Source organism: Rhinichthys klamathensis, unplaced genomic scaffold (genome assembly GCF_029890125.1).
Source record: "Rhinichthys klamathensis goyatoka isolate OS25496 unplaced genomic scaffold, OSU_Roscu_1.1 h1tg000363l_1, whole genome shotgun sequence".
NCBI lineage: Eukaryota > Metazoa > Chordata > Actinopteri > Cypriniformes > Leuciscidae > Rhinichthys > Rhinichthys klamathensis.
The window spans coordinates 164,938-182,299 of NW_026606872.1; the positions used below are offsets into that span (position 1 = coordinate 164,938).

At 39.4% G+C, this 17,362-nt stretch overlaps 1 protein-coding gene across 1 annotated transcript; it reads left to right on the forward strand.

Annotated features, from left to right (window-relative positions):
* The first annotated feature begins 3,335 nt into the window (after positions 1-3,335).
* Positions 3,336-17,362, forward strand: LOC130069366 (tubulin alpha chain, testis-specific-like). Its single transcript, XM_056233216.1, has 5 exons — positions 3,336-3,423; positions 7,198-7,346; positions 10,371-10,544; positions 11,045-11,318; positions 17,301-17,362. Exons 1-5 carry the CDS (start codon positions 3,336-3,338, stop codon positions 17,360-17,362), a joined length of 747 nt encoding a protein of 248 aa, XP_056089191.1.

The following is a 17,362-nucleotide window of genomic DNA, read 5'->3' on the forward strand; positions in this document are numbered from 1 at the left end:
AACTGTTACATTAGAGTTAGGGGATCACACAATTTGTAGCTACAGTATAAAAATCATTATGTCTAAAATTCCCATAAAACATGAAAACCCAACAACCCAATGGGAATATATCCTTGTTGTGTAAAACATCTGTTCATAATCTGTGATTATACAATTCCAATACGAATAGCACTGGGAGGCGTCTGGGATGACTGTGCAATTATAAATCCGCATTATTAAACCAGCTAATTTACAGTAGGCTAATATTCAGAATGTCCTTCTCATATAACGCCAACTACCGCACAAATGGGCTTCCTTTGTGAAATATAGCAGACCACATTTTTTAAACTATTATTTAAGCTATATTTGTGCATAAATGTTTGCATTCAAGTTTTTAGAGACAGATAGACAGGCAGATAGACAGACATAGATAGATAGATAGATAGATAGATAGATAGATAGATAGATAGATAGATAGATAGATAGATAGATAGATAGATAGACAGACAGACAGACAGACAGACAGACAGACAGACAGACAGACAGACAGACAGACAGACAGACAGACAGACAGATAGATAGACAGACAGACAGACAGACAGACAGACAGACAGACAGACAGACAGACAGACAGACAGACAGACAGATAGACAGATAGATAGATAGATAGATAGATAGATAGATAGATAGATAGATAGATAGATAGATAGATAGATAGATAGACAGACAGATAGATAGATAGAAACACAAGTTTAAATGTGTTTGGCCTATATCAATTTAAAACATAAGCATTATGAATTACAATAGCCTAAACAGAACTGGAACCTTTGAAAGATGTGCGCTCGTCTTCACAAAAACTGCAGGATTTTTAAACATCTCGTGTGGAGAAAATATTCTTTATTCTGTGCAGTATGGCAAGCCATGGCAAAAAGCAGGATAACTTGTAGGCTTTGAAAGGAAAACAAATTTGCAGAGTAAAAACAGAGTTTGTGTTGTTGAATCATATTTTTTTTTATTACATCTTAAAATATAGAGCTCATGACAAATAATAGTCCCAGATGGACAAACAATAAATGCAAAAAACAGTGTGAATAACAATACCTTAAAATAAACTAGAGAGTGGCAAACTTTAAGTAGTAATATCGTGCACCTGTTATTTATACCCGGTCACGAGAGGCGCGCGTCGCTAAGGTAATGAATGCAAGATGCATTGTCATTCTGAAACAATCCATAGAAACAAATCCTTGATATTACTCTGCAATCATGCACTACAGCCAGCAGTTGATTCAACAGACAGACTGCTTTCAAACAGAAAAGTATAGGTTCCTCCTTTGAATAATTATTTAATTCCCTCAAAGATAATCAAATACACTTATTTTATGTGTTCTAATTGGCTACTAGTTATTTATAAACATGGGACCCAGGAATAGACTTTTGTCCACTGTAGTGGACATTATATTTTAGTGAATTTCTCTGACATCATACATGCCACATGACACAACCTGGGTGTCCTGTAAAGAGCACATCCAGGACTTTTCAGAGATACCAAATGTTTGGAGGATTCACCATGAAAACAACTTCTCCTTAATTGGTCTTTAAAAATGTCTGACATTAATTTAGTGATCAAATGTAGCATTCTTATGGAGATATGATAATATATTGTAATTATATTTAAATTGGACTACTTTTTCAAATTGTATTTCATAAAACAACATCTCAGGAAAATGTTAAGGGGTTTCAAAAAAAAAAAAAAAAAAAACTTTGTTACAGAACAGGGCACTGATTTCAAACGTGTCCACTGTAGAGGACATCAGGACTAAAATCATGTTTATCAGGCATTCTGGGAGACACGACAAGTGAATATGGAAATAAATTATACATCAATATTCCTATGAAATATTAGATATTATTATTAAAATGTTGCCAATTGTTACTCCAATTATTACACTTGTTTTTTCATTTAATGTTGCTCCAAGAACACATCAATGTGCAAATTAGATACAGTGTATAGATACATTGCATTGAATGGGACTATTAATTTATGGCCATTTTACCCACATATTGCAAAAAGTAAAATGGCGTATCAATTCAGTCCATTATTTCTTTCATAACATAGTTGAGAATAATCTTTATACAAATTTTGGTTGAAAAAATCCTGAAACCCCTAAATTTATTGGTGATTGAAAAAAAATCCCATTGTTTTTGCCTATACATATAATTTCATGTCGTTTTATTTTTTAAACAACTTAGTCCTGGCGTCCACTACAGAGGACATAGCATAACTTATGAATAAAGTATTATTTTATATATGTGTTTTTGTTGTGTTTATTGTGCTCTAAACAGTGTGATGACATGGAAAAAAACTAAATTCAAAAAAACTTTTTTTTTCTGGGTCTCAGGAGGATATGTCTATTTGGAAGTACTGGTAAAAACAGGGTCCGTGGAATGGACTGTGATCGTCTAAAAGTCTAGTTTGTTTTCCCCCCAAAAAGGGGCGGGGACGAAATTGACAGTTAAGTTCCCGGATGTGCCGGTTGGGCGTATATACAAGCCTGCGAATTAATTTCAAAAAACAATATTATCGACATTCGGCAGACGAGAACTGTAGGCCTATACTATAACGTTATATAGCTGCTATACACGAAGGCCTTCGTATCTACATCGTATTTACATTAAACCTCCTTAAAATACTCCTTAAAAATGGTGAGTAAACTTTAAGTTAAGCCGTTAACCGTTGGCCGTCATTCTTCTTTTCAGATTTATAAGCTACACTTTATTGTGACGATCGGCAGCTGTAGTGCCCTCGAGAGCCACTGGAGGGCACTCTCTCATTGTGTCATGTTTTCCTCATGGACTCATTATGTTTTATTATGTTCAGCTGTGTTTCATTATTGGTTATTGAGTTCCTGATTTAAACTTGTGTTTCTCCTTTGTCCGGTGCGAAGTCTTGTTACACTGTAACCCCTCATTTACACTGCACACGGCTGCGACACGGTTTTATTCCGTCCTTCACACAGTGCCAACTCACACCAGGAGCATTTCAGACGCGAAGCGACTGGATGCGCGAGACCACGTGATTTGCCTGTCCGGCGTGGTTTTTCTTGATTTTTGTGTGTCTACCATTTTACCAAGGATATATTGGTGTGCAATACAATTGGGATTCTGCACAGGGTGTTTATTATGAAATTGACAGTGTTTTTCTACTTTTATTTTGTATTTACGGTGCGGCTTGGACGCGGTGTCCGTCAAAAATAGACTAGGCGCCTATATATAGCGAAGCGGCGCGGAGAGCAGCTTCTGGGAAGCTTCTGAAACGCGCCGCTTCGCGGCCGGTGTAAACACACGCATTGACTAGAATGGCCGCGATCAGCTCCGGTAGCCGTGTCGCAGCCGTAATGCGCCGCAGACGTGTTGTTAACCTGCCTTTGTTCGTGTTTGTCCCAGGTATGTTTTATTAAGATTTGTCATGTTCTGTGTAGAGTTATGTTGGCTAAATTGAGTGTTAGTCCTAACTCACGTGTCGGCACACGTGCTCGCACGTGCTGATCTGTGTAACTGCGCCATTTTAGGTGGCCGTTCTTCTCTTTCTGTATTCCATTTATATAAAATGATGGTTACTTATGTCGCGTTCCAGGCAACCTGTAACCTGTGTTTTTCCAACTCGTAACTGGGAGTACATCGTTCCAGGCAACCTGTAACCCGTGTTTTTCCAACCTTCTACCCGTGAAAGTGCACTGGAACGACAGTCAAACCCGTGACTTCCCATCCGTGAACTCGTACTAGATCGATGTACTCCCAGTTACGAGTTGGAAAAACACGGGTTACGGGTTGCCTGGAACGCGCCATAAGTAACCATCATTTTATATAAATGGAATACAGAAAGAGAAGAACGGCCACCTAAAATGGCGCAGTTTATAGTTTCTCTGTATTTGTGAATTGATGAGAAATGAGAACAGAGGCAGTGATTTATACTTTATTTCTTTAATGTATGTTTTATTTTGAGTTTTATAAAACGGTTAGTTCCAATCCTTGATTCTGATTGGTCAATAGCTGTGCTTTATTCACGATAAAACACGGCTATGACCGCTTCACCCAACGGTTCTATGTATCACTACACAACACCCCTAGCAACCACTCTTAGCAACTTAAACAGATGTTTCATCTCATTGATATTGTTCATTTAAAGCTAGAGCAGAGCATTGTGAGAGATCGAGTAAGCGAGTGTACCTGCATTTACAGTAGACGTAGCATTTTCCTTCAGGTCAGTCCTATATTCATAATAAAAAAATGCGTTTGAATGTCCGCTGCATATTTTGTCCTTTTAACAGTCATGGGGTTTTCCGTGCATAACGTTAGTCATCTGTCAGTTGCGTCTGTCTTCTCCGTGATCACAAGTTCGAGTCCTTTCAAAAGCCTTCTCTACAGACTCACTCACTCATAAAGACAGTCTTTGCCGCCATCTATAGCTTGTTTTCATATGACGTCACGCCACTGCGTTGCCATGGCGCGAAATGCAAATGGAGGGCAGGAAGTGATTTGCTGTATTTAGAAAGCACTATAACAAACTCAAAATGCCTATGTTTTGCGTCGTTTATGGTTACTTAAATCGATCAAACCACGAGGAGTTTTTATCGTGTACCAAAAGTTGTTGTTCATAAAGGGGGAAAATGCAAGAAATTGACCGAAAAACTCCGGAAAAACCTACGTCTGCGGTCGGGAGGAGCCGAATGGGAAAAATGCCCGTTTGTGCAGTGATCACTTCGTCAATGGTGAGTTAATACAACTTAAGTGGCTATGTTTGTGTAACGTGTAACATTTACGAACTTTGTAAAGTCAAAGTATGTCTGTAAGACGAGGTAGTTGCTGATATCTACCACCTCGATGGCAGGAAAATCTTTCAATTCAGTTGAAAATCGCTCCTCTTCATAACGTAAGGATCACGTCCAACATATGTTTGATTTTTTGTTTATATCTTTCTCTTGTAATAGCTGTAAAGAGGTACAGTACGGACTTTCCTCCATCTCGTCCATTGCGCTCTTCACTCCCCTGCCCTCCATCTGAATTTCGCGCGTCATCATAATCACGTGACTGAAACCCAGCTATTGGCGAAATAATATATGTAACTTCTGTTGCTGTTCACGTTCCGGGACTATTTTTTCCAGCGGAAGGCAGGCTTTTAGTGATTTTACTTCATGAAAGTTGCATAGATACATATTTTTCGGCTTTAATATTTTTATTGTGTGGCAACCGTTTTATAAAAGCAATAAGGTACTCGAGGCAAGTGCTGTATCGTGAATAAGTAACGGCTGAAGGGGTTGCAGGCACTCCGCTTCGCGTCGTGCCTAACAACGCCCTCCAGCCGTTACTTATTCACGATACAGCACAGCCTCTCGTACCTTATTTAGGGTTGCCACCTGTCCCGGTTTTACCGGGATTGTCCTTCTTTTTAATAACTTGTCCCGGGAAATTTATGCACTCTCCCGGGACACTGAATGTCCCGGTTTTCGAAAGGCTACGTGAACATGTTCAAACTGTGTAGCGCGCGGACGACAGAGAGGGAGAGAGCGAGAGACCTTGCGTGTGTGTGCTAGTGTGCGTGTGTGCCTCAAAAAGCGCATGTAAGAAGCGCGCATTTAATCGCTTTTCCCCGTTGGGCGGGTCATCGATATGTCCCGGTTTTTTATCAGACATAGGTGGCAACCCTAACCTTATTGCTTACTTATTCCACTGACTATACGATCACTTCGTAAAATGTATATTGAGCAGAGTCTCATATCTCTCGCTGCTAAATATTGAGCAACGTTGATGCGTTGATGTAGCCTACACTAATCAGCTTTTGATCGTGTTTGTCCCAGTCTGTCTGTTCCAGGCCCAGTAAAGAGATCTTGAGTAACCATCCACCTGCTTGGCTGCTTCCAGTGTGATTCCATCCGCACAAACACACACAGTCACACATGGATCCGACCGCCTCTGTCCGTACGTTACATTTATCAATTATATGATGGTTAATGATCTAATTAAACGAGTAGGCAAAAACAAAACTTTTTGACGTTGGTTGTTGTAGCTTGATTAATTTGATTTTTTTTTTCCAGCGCGAGTGTATCTCTATTCATGTGGGTCAGGCGGGAGTTCAGATCGGTAACGAGATCAGGAGATATTTACACTTCACTAACGTTACCTTTGTAGACTTTTACAAAAACGACCACACTAGAGTTAGTGTAACTACTGTAAATCATAATAAAATAGCGTAAAAATAGTTTTTTTGGGGTTTTTTTTGTGGTGGTTAATATCAAGTTACCTAATTTTATTGTAGTAAAAGTGATGAACCTGATTTCACCAAGGGACTGACAACTATTCCTCCTGGATCAACATCTTTGTTGATCAACAACCAATCAGGGTCAGGTGTTATTCACCTATCATTTCCCTCTGATTTTAGGGATAGCTTATGGGTAAGGTTCAAGTTTAGGGGTAGGTATGTGGTTGGGACTAAATTTTTGGGGAGGAATGTTGTTCCAGTATCAACATGTTGATCAAGGAACATGTCTTGCTTGGGAAAATCATAGTGACTAGTAAAAGAAGCAGCTAATGATATTTTGACACAAAGGTGGTTATAGAAACTGTTTTTTTTAACCCCTCGCCTCCAAAAACCTGCCAATTGTAGAACACTCTCAGCATCCCAGTGTTATTATAGTATTTATGTATTATAATGTTTATATATATATATATATAAAAAATAATTAGCCTAGCTTTTATTTTATATTTTCTGTTTTCATTTACATTTGAGTTTAATTTGTAGTAATTTTTATGTGCTTTGTAATTTAAAGTTAATTTGATTTAAGAGTTTACGAGGGCACATTATTATTATTTTTAAATCCTGATGTGCACAAATAATTAATTTATAACAAATACACCGTTATACAATTTAAAAGTCAATTTTGATTGCATGATGACTTAAATAGTGAGTTCACCCAAAAATGAAAATTCTGTCATTTACTTTTTTGCTAAACCTGTATGAATTTCTACTGTTTTCTTTTGAAGAATATGCGTAACCAATCAGTTGATAGGCCCACTTCCATAGTATTTTTTTCCATACTATGCTATGGAAGTCGATGTACATCAACTGTTTGATTACCCATATTCTTTAAAATATCTTCTTTTGTCTTCAGCAGAAGAAAGAAATTAAATTTTTTTTTTTTTAATAATTTTTTTCCCATTCAGATGAGGTTCGAACTGGAACAAACAGACAGCTGTTTCCCCCACAGCAGCTGATAACTGGGAAGGAGGACGCCGCCAACAATTATGCCAGAGGCCATTACACCATTGGCAAGGAAATCGTAGACCTGGTACTTGACCGCGTACGCAAACTGGTAAGACATTTTTCTCTGTTTAGTTAAAGGAGAACTCCAGTCAATTTTAACATTGACCTCATTTTTTTTGTACATTTGGAGGGCTGTGAGTACAGACAAAAACGACAAAAATCGGTGTTGCCTACACCGTTTTATCCTCTTTTTAAAATTCGCACCCTGTTGACTTCAATGGGGCAAGTTCTAAACCTGCTTTTAGCCTCTTAACATCCTTGATTTGTCATTGCAAGTGCACAGCCATGTGAGTGGTGTTATTAAGAGTGACCATGGTCAATCTGACTGCAGTAGATGTGAAAGATATGAATAAAAATGATGTTAATTCAGCCAGCTCGCGTACCTATATTTACTTCCTGTTTTCGGTCGAAGTCCACAGTAGTCAATTGTCGAGTTCGCGCGCGCGATCATTGGTGTTCAACATCTGATTCGGATGAACTATCCATTTGAGCTGATATTCTCAAAACACCACACAGCATCGTCATCGGCTGACAGCTGTCAGTCTGAGTCTCCCAGGGAACTATAACATAAATTAGAAGTGGGGGTCTTGAATCAGCTTGAAGGGGTTGTATTCGTTATAACAACCGCCTCGCTATACATTATCCCGCTTATTACATGGCTACCTACCAGATAAATCAATAATTTGACTCAAAATATTGATTTAAAAAGGAGTTTATTGATTTAAAAACGATCGTATTGCTTCCGCTAAAGAAAATAGTCCGTTCCGTCTCTACGTTTAGAATCCATGGCAACGCTCTGTTTTTCATGGCAACGGTGTGTTATACGTAGCAGCGGTCTGTTATTAAGAAATAACCGACCGCATTCTACATCAGAATTTAACCAAGCCATGTAATAAAAACAACCGAGCTAACAGTCTACGTAAACAGAGCGAACATGAGAGCATCCGACTGCAGACGTCAATAATACAGCGTAATGGAATAATCTCCCGATCAAACTCCACTTCCCGAAAGTTATAAACTGCCTCTGGAACCCAGTTAAGGTATAAAAATCTATTTAACAAAAATAGTGATGTAGTTAAGTGTTTTTTCGCTCAGCCGAGCGTAAATTTTATGTCTGTTGCAACATGACATCATGACTTTGCGTAAACATACACGCCACTTTCAAGTCAAGTGGCGTGTTATCTATACGCATTTTGAGCTATCCGCGTGTATGTCCACGCCGAAATCTTTTGCGTGTATGTCTACGCCATTAAATGTCCGAGTGATTCCGCGTGTATGTGTACGCCGTTAAATGTCCGAGCGAAACGAAGCAAAATCTATATCTACATCTGTGGAGCGATATTTCTTTTCCTAGGATGGTAGGAGAAGACTCATAAATGGTATTAACCCCAGTGACGGGTAGGTTTAGGGACGGGGTTGGGGTAGGTCATATATTTATATATACATAATACAGTAATATACCGTTAAGTCAAAGGCGTTGATAAACACGCTGAAAAGCGATTATGCGTGTTGATAGCACGCCAAAAATGGAAATACGAATTGGCGTGTCATACATACGCCATTTCATGTGTGGAACAGCCTGTGTCAGTCACCTCTTCCTGAACGTCACTCACTCATCCGTGCATGCACTGAGGTCTCGTGAGGAAACGCAGCTTTTTGATATAAAGTTTTTCTTGTTCCCGAATACAAATATTTTTTTAAAGTATTTGTTCGAAATAAGTATTCGTAAAAAACACGTTATTTGTGCCTTTCCGAATACCGTATTCGGGTTCGGCTCCACCCCTACTCTACACACACACACACACACACACACACACACACACACACACACACACACACACACACACACACACACACACACACACACACACACACACACACACACACACACACACACACACACACACACACACACACACAGTGAATAAGGACATTGTGTGATAGGATCATCTGTTCATCTGACACTTGGCACGTGCTTATGTAACTGTAGGAATGACAGAAAGGTGATAAAGATTTTAATTATTCTGTAATGCCAATGTATATAGATGGGGGTAGACATGTCTCTGCATTCTCCAGTATCCAAGTGGATCTTCAGCTCTTTGTATGTTTGTCTCTGTAAGGTATTTATCCACTTCTACGATCGCATCAGAAGCGGCATTTGAGCTTTGTTTGCACTGGTCTACACCACTTTCCAACAGAAGCCAAAGGTTTCCACCTCAGAAGTGTGAGGATACATTTTTTTTGTTGGGAGTGACTGTACATGTACATTGACTGAATATAAGACACATCAACGGTCAACAATTATACAATACAATGATAAAAAATAAAATAATACTAAATAAATAAATAAATATTTATTTCTTTATTTCTTTTTTTAGAAATGCATTCATACATTGGAAGCTTTAAGCTCAAAATATTCCCAGTTAGGGGAAGTCTTCCTTTTTTTGGCTGTTGCCATTGCTGTAAATACAAACCCTTCACCAAACACCCAAATTACCTAAAAAAACACCAAAAGTGCAACGATCTTACAAAAACAAAAAGACACAACAACAAAATAATAAGTAGTTTTGGTTATTTAAATGTAATGTATTGATTAACTTTCAAAGTACAGCACTCGCCTCACAAACCCATCAACCAGACTGAGCCAACAAGGACCTTCGAGCCTTCTGACACCCAAAGCGAGACGCGCACGTGATTGGACAGAAAGTGAGGCTTCGTTTGTCATCGATCACGTGACCTCTGGGAAACCAATACACACCCCGATACGGGGCTTCAATAGAAATTGCTTCGCTTTCGCGATACGCACATCGAAGCTTCAGTGTCATATGTAACATCACTAGTTAAGAGGCTAAAAGCAGGTTTAGAACTTGCCCCATTGAAGTCAACAGGGTGCGAATTTTAAAAAGAGGATAACACGGTGTAGGCAACACCGATTTTTGTCGTTTTTGTCTGTACTGACAGCCCTCCAAATGTACAAAAAATGAGCTCAATGTTAAAATTGACCGGAGTTCTCCTTTAATACTGCTTATACTTCTTTTATAGATTAATTAATAGTTTGTGCGTTTGTTTTCAGTGCGATCAGTGCACTGAACTACAAGGATTCCTCATCTCCCACAGCTTTGGCGGTGGAACTGGATCGGGTTTTGCTTCATTGTTGATGGAGAGGTTGTCCATTGACTATGGCATTGGAAGCATAAAGACCAAGAGGACCATTCAGTTTGTGGACTGGTGCCCCACAGGGTTCAAGGTCAGTCTGTGTCCTTGAAGGGCAATTCACACTGCACCGACAACCGGCCAACGGCAACAGACACTATATTGGGTTTTGTTGGGTCGGTGGGTTACCCGTTGGCGTCTGTTGGCATTGGTCAGCGCTGGTTTTCAACATTCAATCTGGGTTTGTTGGATTGTGGAAAGTCTGAGAAATTACGTACTGTAGACTTGCCTGATAGACAGCAGTAAAGATCATGTGACACTGAAGACTGGAGTTTTGATATCAGGAATAAATTACATTCTAAAATATATTAAGATAATATTTTACAATATAATATTTCACAATTTTACAGTTTTCACTGCATCCTATACTGTTAAAATAGATGCAGCCTTGGTGAGCAGAAGAGACTTCTTTCAAAAACATTTTAAAAATCTTACAGACCCTACACTTTTAAACAGTATTGTAAATATTTGCATGATGTTTTTATGTGTGGAAAAATGTGTTTCTTAAACTGCTTTTCTTCTTACTATAATCAGGTCGGCATCAACTATCAGCCGCCAACTGTGGTTCCAGGAGGTGATCTGGCCAAAGTTCAAAGGGCAGTCTGTATGTTGAGCAACACCACAGCCATCGCAGAGGCCTGGGCCCGTCTGGATCACAAGTTTGATCTAATGTACGCGAAGAGAGCCTTCGTGCACTGGTACGTTGGAGAAGGAATGGAGGAGGGCGAGTTTGCGGAGGCCCGTGAGGATTTAGCCGCTCTCGAGAAAGATTACGAAGAGGTGGGAGTCGACACTTTCGACGGAGAAGGCGAGGAGGGAGAAGAATCAGGGCCTGAATTTCGTTTTGGAAAATGGGGGGGGGAAATCCCCCCTTAGATGATTCTCATGGGGGGGATTTTTTTTGTTTGAGGGGGAGAAAGGGAAAATAATTTTTTCCAAACAAAATTATTACATTTATTTTGCCTAAATGTTTGCGCTCATTGGATTTTTACAATGGGGTTGTACATTTACACAACACAAGGAAGCTTGATTTAAATAGTTTAATTAAATTGAAAAAAGTAGCACAAATAAATACAATAGAATAAAGATACAAATAAAGAGAAAAGTTTTTGAATAGGTCTAACACTAGTATTCATATACAGAAACTGAATAAATTCACTTTCAAATGGAAATCACAACAAAGTCACAATCAAATGGAAAATAACACTGGGTAGTATTTTAGTCCTGAATAAATTAAATACATAGACTATTAATCCTGATTCCTTTAACTTAAAGCTGTCTTTTGTTGTTTTGACAACAAAATTAATGACACACACATATGGCTGCCGTCACTTTAAAGGAGAACTCCGGCGCAAAATGAACCTTTGGTCTAATTACACATTGTTACCTAGTCAACCGTTATCTGAGATTTGTTTTCATGATTATCGAATGTAAATAGTTTTATCTCTAAAAACAGTTTAGCCAGGGTTCTCAAGTCTCACGCATTGGTCGTGAGACACACGCAATTCAACCAGTTCACACGCTCACACGCCACACCATGTATTTCTCACGCTGAAAAGGCAATGCCAACCAAGTTGTCCTGTAAGTTTTATATAACGTTGTATACGAGGCGCAGACACACAAAATGAAGTTTCCTGCCGCCAGCGCGTCCGTATCTCGGCCAGATTGCGTTCGTTACTAGGCAACATAGATGCGCGAACACACGGAAGTTGACGGAACATTCTCGGCCATCGCGCGAACACACACACATTCTCGGCCACAGTAGCCTACGTTCGTTACTAGGTAACCAACAAAATCGCGCGAACACACGTCGTGATCATAGGTCGTGATGGAGAAGGTAAGTTGGAAGAAAGCTCGTCTAACATTTTTAGGCTAGAACATTTAATATATAGCCCATCGTATACATTATTATTGATGCAGTCAAAAACTCTAAAACTACTTTGCAACCAGGCCAGAAGCTTTGGCTAAGGGAAATGTTAGTGGCTATGGGAAGGAATGAAGATGTATTTCTACATTTTATTTTAAATTATATATTATACTGTAGTCTTTCTAGTTACATTAAGGCTACATGTATTAAAGCAGAGTGCTTTGGGTAATATTTTATATCCTGTCAAAACATACATTAATCATTGCCATTGCATTATTTTTCAAAGTTGTCAGGGAAAAATGCAAAAAGATTTGTTTTTCCAAACTGTTTGGAGCAATTTGTTGTGTGTAATTTTGAAATATAACATTAAAGAGTATAGGCCTATTTGATGTGATGAATTGCTCTGTCATTTATCAGATTTACCAATTGTTAAAATTTCAATTTGTGCTGGTTTATTATGAACAATGGGTAAAATTGGGGGGCGGGGCTCCACTGGGGCTCCTCCCCTAAGGCTCCTCCCCTAACCGCATGTGATCTCACTCCAAGCTTTTGATAAAACTTGAGAACCCTGAGTTTAGCCTATAAAGCTAGTATAACGCTAGTATATTGGGCATAGTGTAATGACAAATAAAAATCGCTTGTTAATACCACTAACAAGGCTCAAAATAGCCCCACACTAACACGGTAGCATAATGAGGGTCCCTACCTTCAAACCGAAGCATTGAGAACTTTGTCAGTGTCCAGACAGTTTAATAAGAAGATATTTTAAACTTCGCGTATACAGGCACAAGCCATCTTTGAAAAGCAGTCTCTACCAGTCGATCTACGAACGCCGATCCAAGTGTGCTGGTGAGATGTGAACGAGCTATAAGTTGTGATAAGGTGAGCGCGAACAGCAGGCTTGGATCGGCGTTCGTAGATCGACTGGCAGAGACTGTATTTCAAAGATGGCTCCTGCCTGTATACGCGAAGTTGACTGTATGTTTAAAATATCTTCTTATTAAACGGTCTGGACACTGACAAAGTTCTCAATGCTTCGGTTTGAAGGTAGGGACCCTCATTATGCTACCGTGTTAGTGTGGGGCTATTTTCAGCCTTGTTAGTGGTATTAACAAGCGATTTTTATTTGTCATTACACTATGCCCAATATACTAGCGTTATACTAGCTTTATAGGCTAAACTGTTTGTAGAGATAAAACTATTTACAGTCGATAAACATGAAAACAAATCTCAGATAACGGTTGACTAGGTAACAATGTGTAATTAGACCAAAGGTTCATTTTGCGCCGGAGTTCTCCTTTAATTGTCTTCAGAAACAGAAAGTTGTAGATGGCTCGAAGATCCATCAAAGCACAGCGACGGTGTGATTAAATGCTGTCTTCATTAAACATCACTTGTTTGTTCTGTTGCAAGGCACATTTTGATTTCTTTTAGCTGTACTTACATCAGTGTAAGTGACTCAACTCTCTAACGTTACAGACTTGCATAATTACATCCTTCACAGAAAACGTGCACAAGAACTGTCACAACCCAGCATGACAACTTTTACATCAAAGTACCTGCACTTCTCTGCAAAAACAGATTTCATCAGAAACACAGTGCCAAAATAGATCACTTTACATCTCGGAAACGTTCTAAACGGTGTTCTGATTGTTTTAATAATATAATCTTCTATTTAATATGGTAGCTGTTTAAGGATAGTTTGATTCAGTTTAGGATAATTAAACTGTTAACTAAAGTTTGATTAACACCAAGAAAGTCTTTCTACAGCAGACCTACAGTCAGGCTGGTCTGTTAATGCCACGTAAGCATTTAAACATGTATTGTTTAAATGAAAACAAAAATCAAAGGTTAAGTCCAACAAAACTATATTCCGAACCACTTAACGGAACAGGTGGAGTGCATCTTTGGTCAGTTTTAACCCAGAAGTCCTAAATGCAAAAATCATCTCATTATCATTACAGTAACAATACAGGGTTTCCTCACAGATACAAAAGTACACAGTAAAATTGTCTTATATGTGCATAAGAATCTTTTTTCGGCCTGTTTTTGAGTGTCAAATTCATTTCATTATCATTTTCAGTCAAATTGTTCAAATTCAAGCATTTGGACTGATGTTAATATATTGTTAACCAACAGGTAGGTCCACAAAATATGTCCTGATTATGGGGTGGAAAGACAAAATTCTGTGGACTGGATTACAATTAAAATGTGTTAAATGGAGCTGAGATTAGAGATAATTACATCTGGACTAAATATTTATTACAACTGGCATGAGTTCTGTGGGAACAGATTCTGTGTGGACCTGCAAATGAGTCAGAAACCCACAGCTGTTTAAGAACAAAGTGCATCTAAAGAAAAAGGGGAGAAAATGGCGTTTCACATTCTAATAGAAGAGATCAGGCAGAAGAACATCATTGCATTATAAACCCTGCCTGCGGAGGAAGAGCAGCGCCGGGGCCTTGAGGGTATGGACCTATGGGGGAAACAAGGGACTGCAGAAAAAAAAGTCTGTTTAATCTCATTTTCTGCTTGTCATGACCTGACATTCATGGAACAAACCCAGTGTTTAAGGTAGCCATGCAGGCTTAATGTATAAAGAAAGACTTTAACAAATAAATCTTACCCAGAGAATATTCACTACAAATATGAAACTGTGTGACAATTCTTATAATAGCCTAACTATTAGTGTCGTAATATTGTTGTCTATCTTGAAGTGTTTCTGTTTGGAACGTTTTGGAATGATCTTTGTGTACTTTCGTCTTCAACTGTGAAACAGTCATGCGCGCTTGTGTGTGTCCCGTTGATGTGTGTGTTAAAGTCAGTGTTAGTACGCTGTTGGCGCTGGTGTAGCTCAGTGGCTACTTCCGATGAATTAACGTCAGCCTTCTCGCGGCCGCCGGGCGACCGGTGACCGGGGATCGAACCGCGGGCTCTGTCCAGCGTTTCACTTTTTTTTTTGGTGCAAGTAATTTTTTTTTTTTACAAAATTGATTTGTTTAAATTAACAATTATTATGCATGACTAGTAAAACTAAAAATAGGTTTATAAAGTCCAAATCACGGTGCATTTTTATAGGCTATAGTTGTTAGTGTTATTAGCAGTGTTGGGTAAATTACTCTAAAGAAAAATAGTTAATTACTAGCTATTAATTACATACCCACCTGTGTAATTAGATTGATGTAGCCTATACTACTAGGCTACTCTCTCTAAAAAAGTATTGTATTAGCTTAGGCTACTAATTATGCTACTTTCTAAATCCCATATCAACCTTGATCCTAATTAGTCTAGGCTAATCCAATACTTTTTAAAGACACACGGCAATAAATAACTCAGATGGTCATATTATAAAGCCTAATAGATGTTATTCGATCTGCGTCATCAATATTTGCGGCGGCCATATTGTTGACATAGAAACCACGGCAACTGTCAGTCTGTCAATTGACAAGCAAGGCAGCGTCGGTATTATCCATGGTATTATCACTGTATTTTTTTTTTTTTTAAAACAGCGCGATGGTGTGTTGTGTAATACACGGCTGTTCTAACAACAGCAAGAACCCCGGAGTTAGTTTTTATGCGATAAGTTACCGACTGTCAGAAAACGTGAAGGGAAGGAGACAGAGTTGAGCCAGCGCAAGAGAGGCTAGCTAGGATAAATAGGCTAAACTTTCAGCCAACTCCCCATAGAAAAGTCTGTTCCCATCATTTTACCACAGGTTTCACACATAATCCGTGTGCAATGCATGTGCGGTGCGTATACGGTACAGAAGCAGGACGCGCTATAGTGCTTTATATGCTGCGTTTGCAGTGCGATCCGCGGCTGTACCACAAACACCCCGGTGCTCACTATTTTTATTTTAAAACATACTCACTATTTCAACAACGTAAGCCAATTATTCCATGCATTACTTCTATATATTAAGTTGCTCAAGCAAGTGGTCAAATATGTAACCATGTAACTTACTTATATTAAAATCGCAAACATTTTAAATGAAAACTTAAAATTGACAAAAACAACCTACTCTCATGCCTTTTCTTTTGCATTTACATTTTAATACAACAAATCTTGCATGTCACAAAGAACTTGTTTTTCCACCTCCACGAATGAGACGAGTGTCGTTCATTATGTTGCCTTGTTGAGGTGCATTGTAGTTTGTATATAACCTGACTCCGCCAGATGGATTTTGCTCCGCATATCCATCTGAAAACCTTCCGTTGAAGTAGTTTTGGTAAGGGGCGAAAATACTGGTTAGCTGATTGGCCTATGTTGGTGATAGACGGGCCAAATCAACCAATCAGATCAACGAAGCATATGACGTACTAACAGAGCGACGACGAAAACAAAACCACAAGCCAGGCTACTCTTGCTGCTGCAGGTAAAGGCTCGTTAGCTCAGCAAATAAGCAACATGTCGGCAAAGGATCGATAGCCACGCTGATGCTAGTTCCCTTATCGAGTCGGTCTCTCGACATTACGTATGGGGAAATCCATTTTCCTCAAATCATGAAGTCTGATAGAATAACTCTTTTGCTTGCAAATAGCCAATGGCGGTCCCGCCATCACCTGATTGGCTGACACTGCTCAATATAGGTGACGGCGGGCGCCAAAAACCTCAGAATCTTTTTTCTTCACTCGAGTCTGTTTTCACCATTGATGTACGCATTCAGAGCGGAGTATATTAAGGAGTTTTAATTCCCCTCTCGCGTTCCGGTGGATTATATTATGTCTCTTTGTCGCCCGTGTGGTGGACCCATCGAATCCCCGGACGCACACAACTTGTGTGCTGTGCCTGGGTCGGGACCACGCAGAGGCGGCACTCGAGGGATCGGGATGTCCCGCCTGTGAGGAGCTTCCCATCAGATCCTTCGTGCAAGGCTGGCCGTTACACGTAGCGACGACCTTGTGTCTCCTGCCTCTCCCCAGTCTGCCGCCGTCGAGCCGCGGACCGGGAGACGGCAGAGATCTCCATTCGCGGGTTCTGTTGA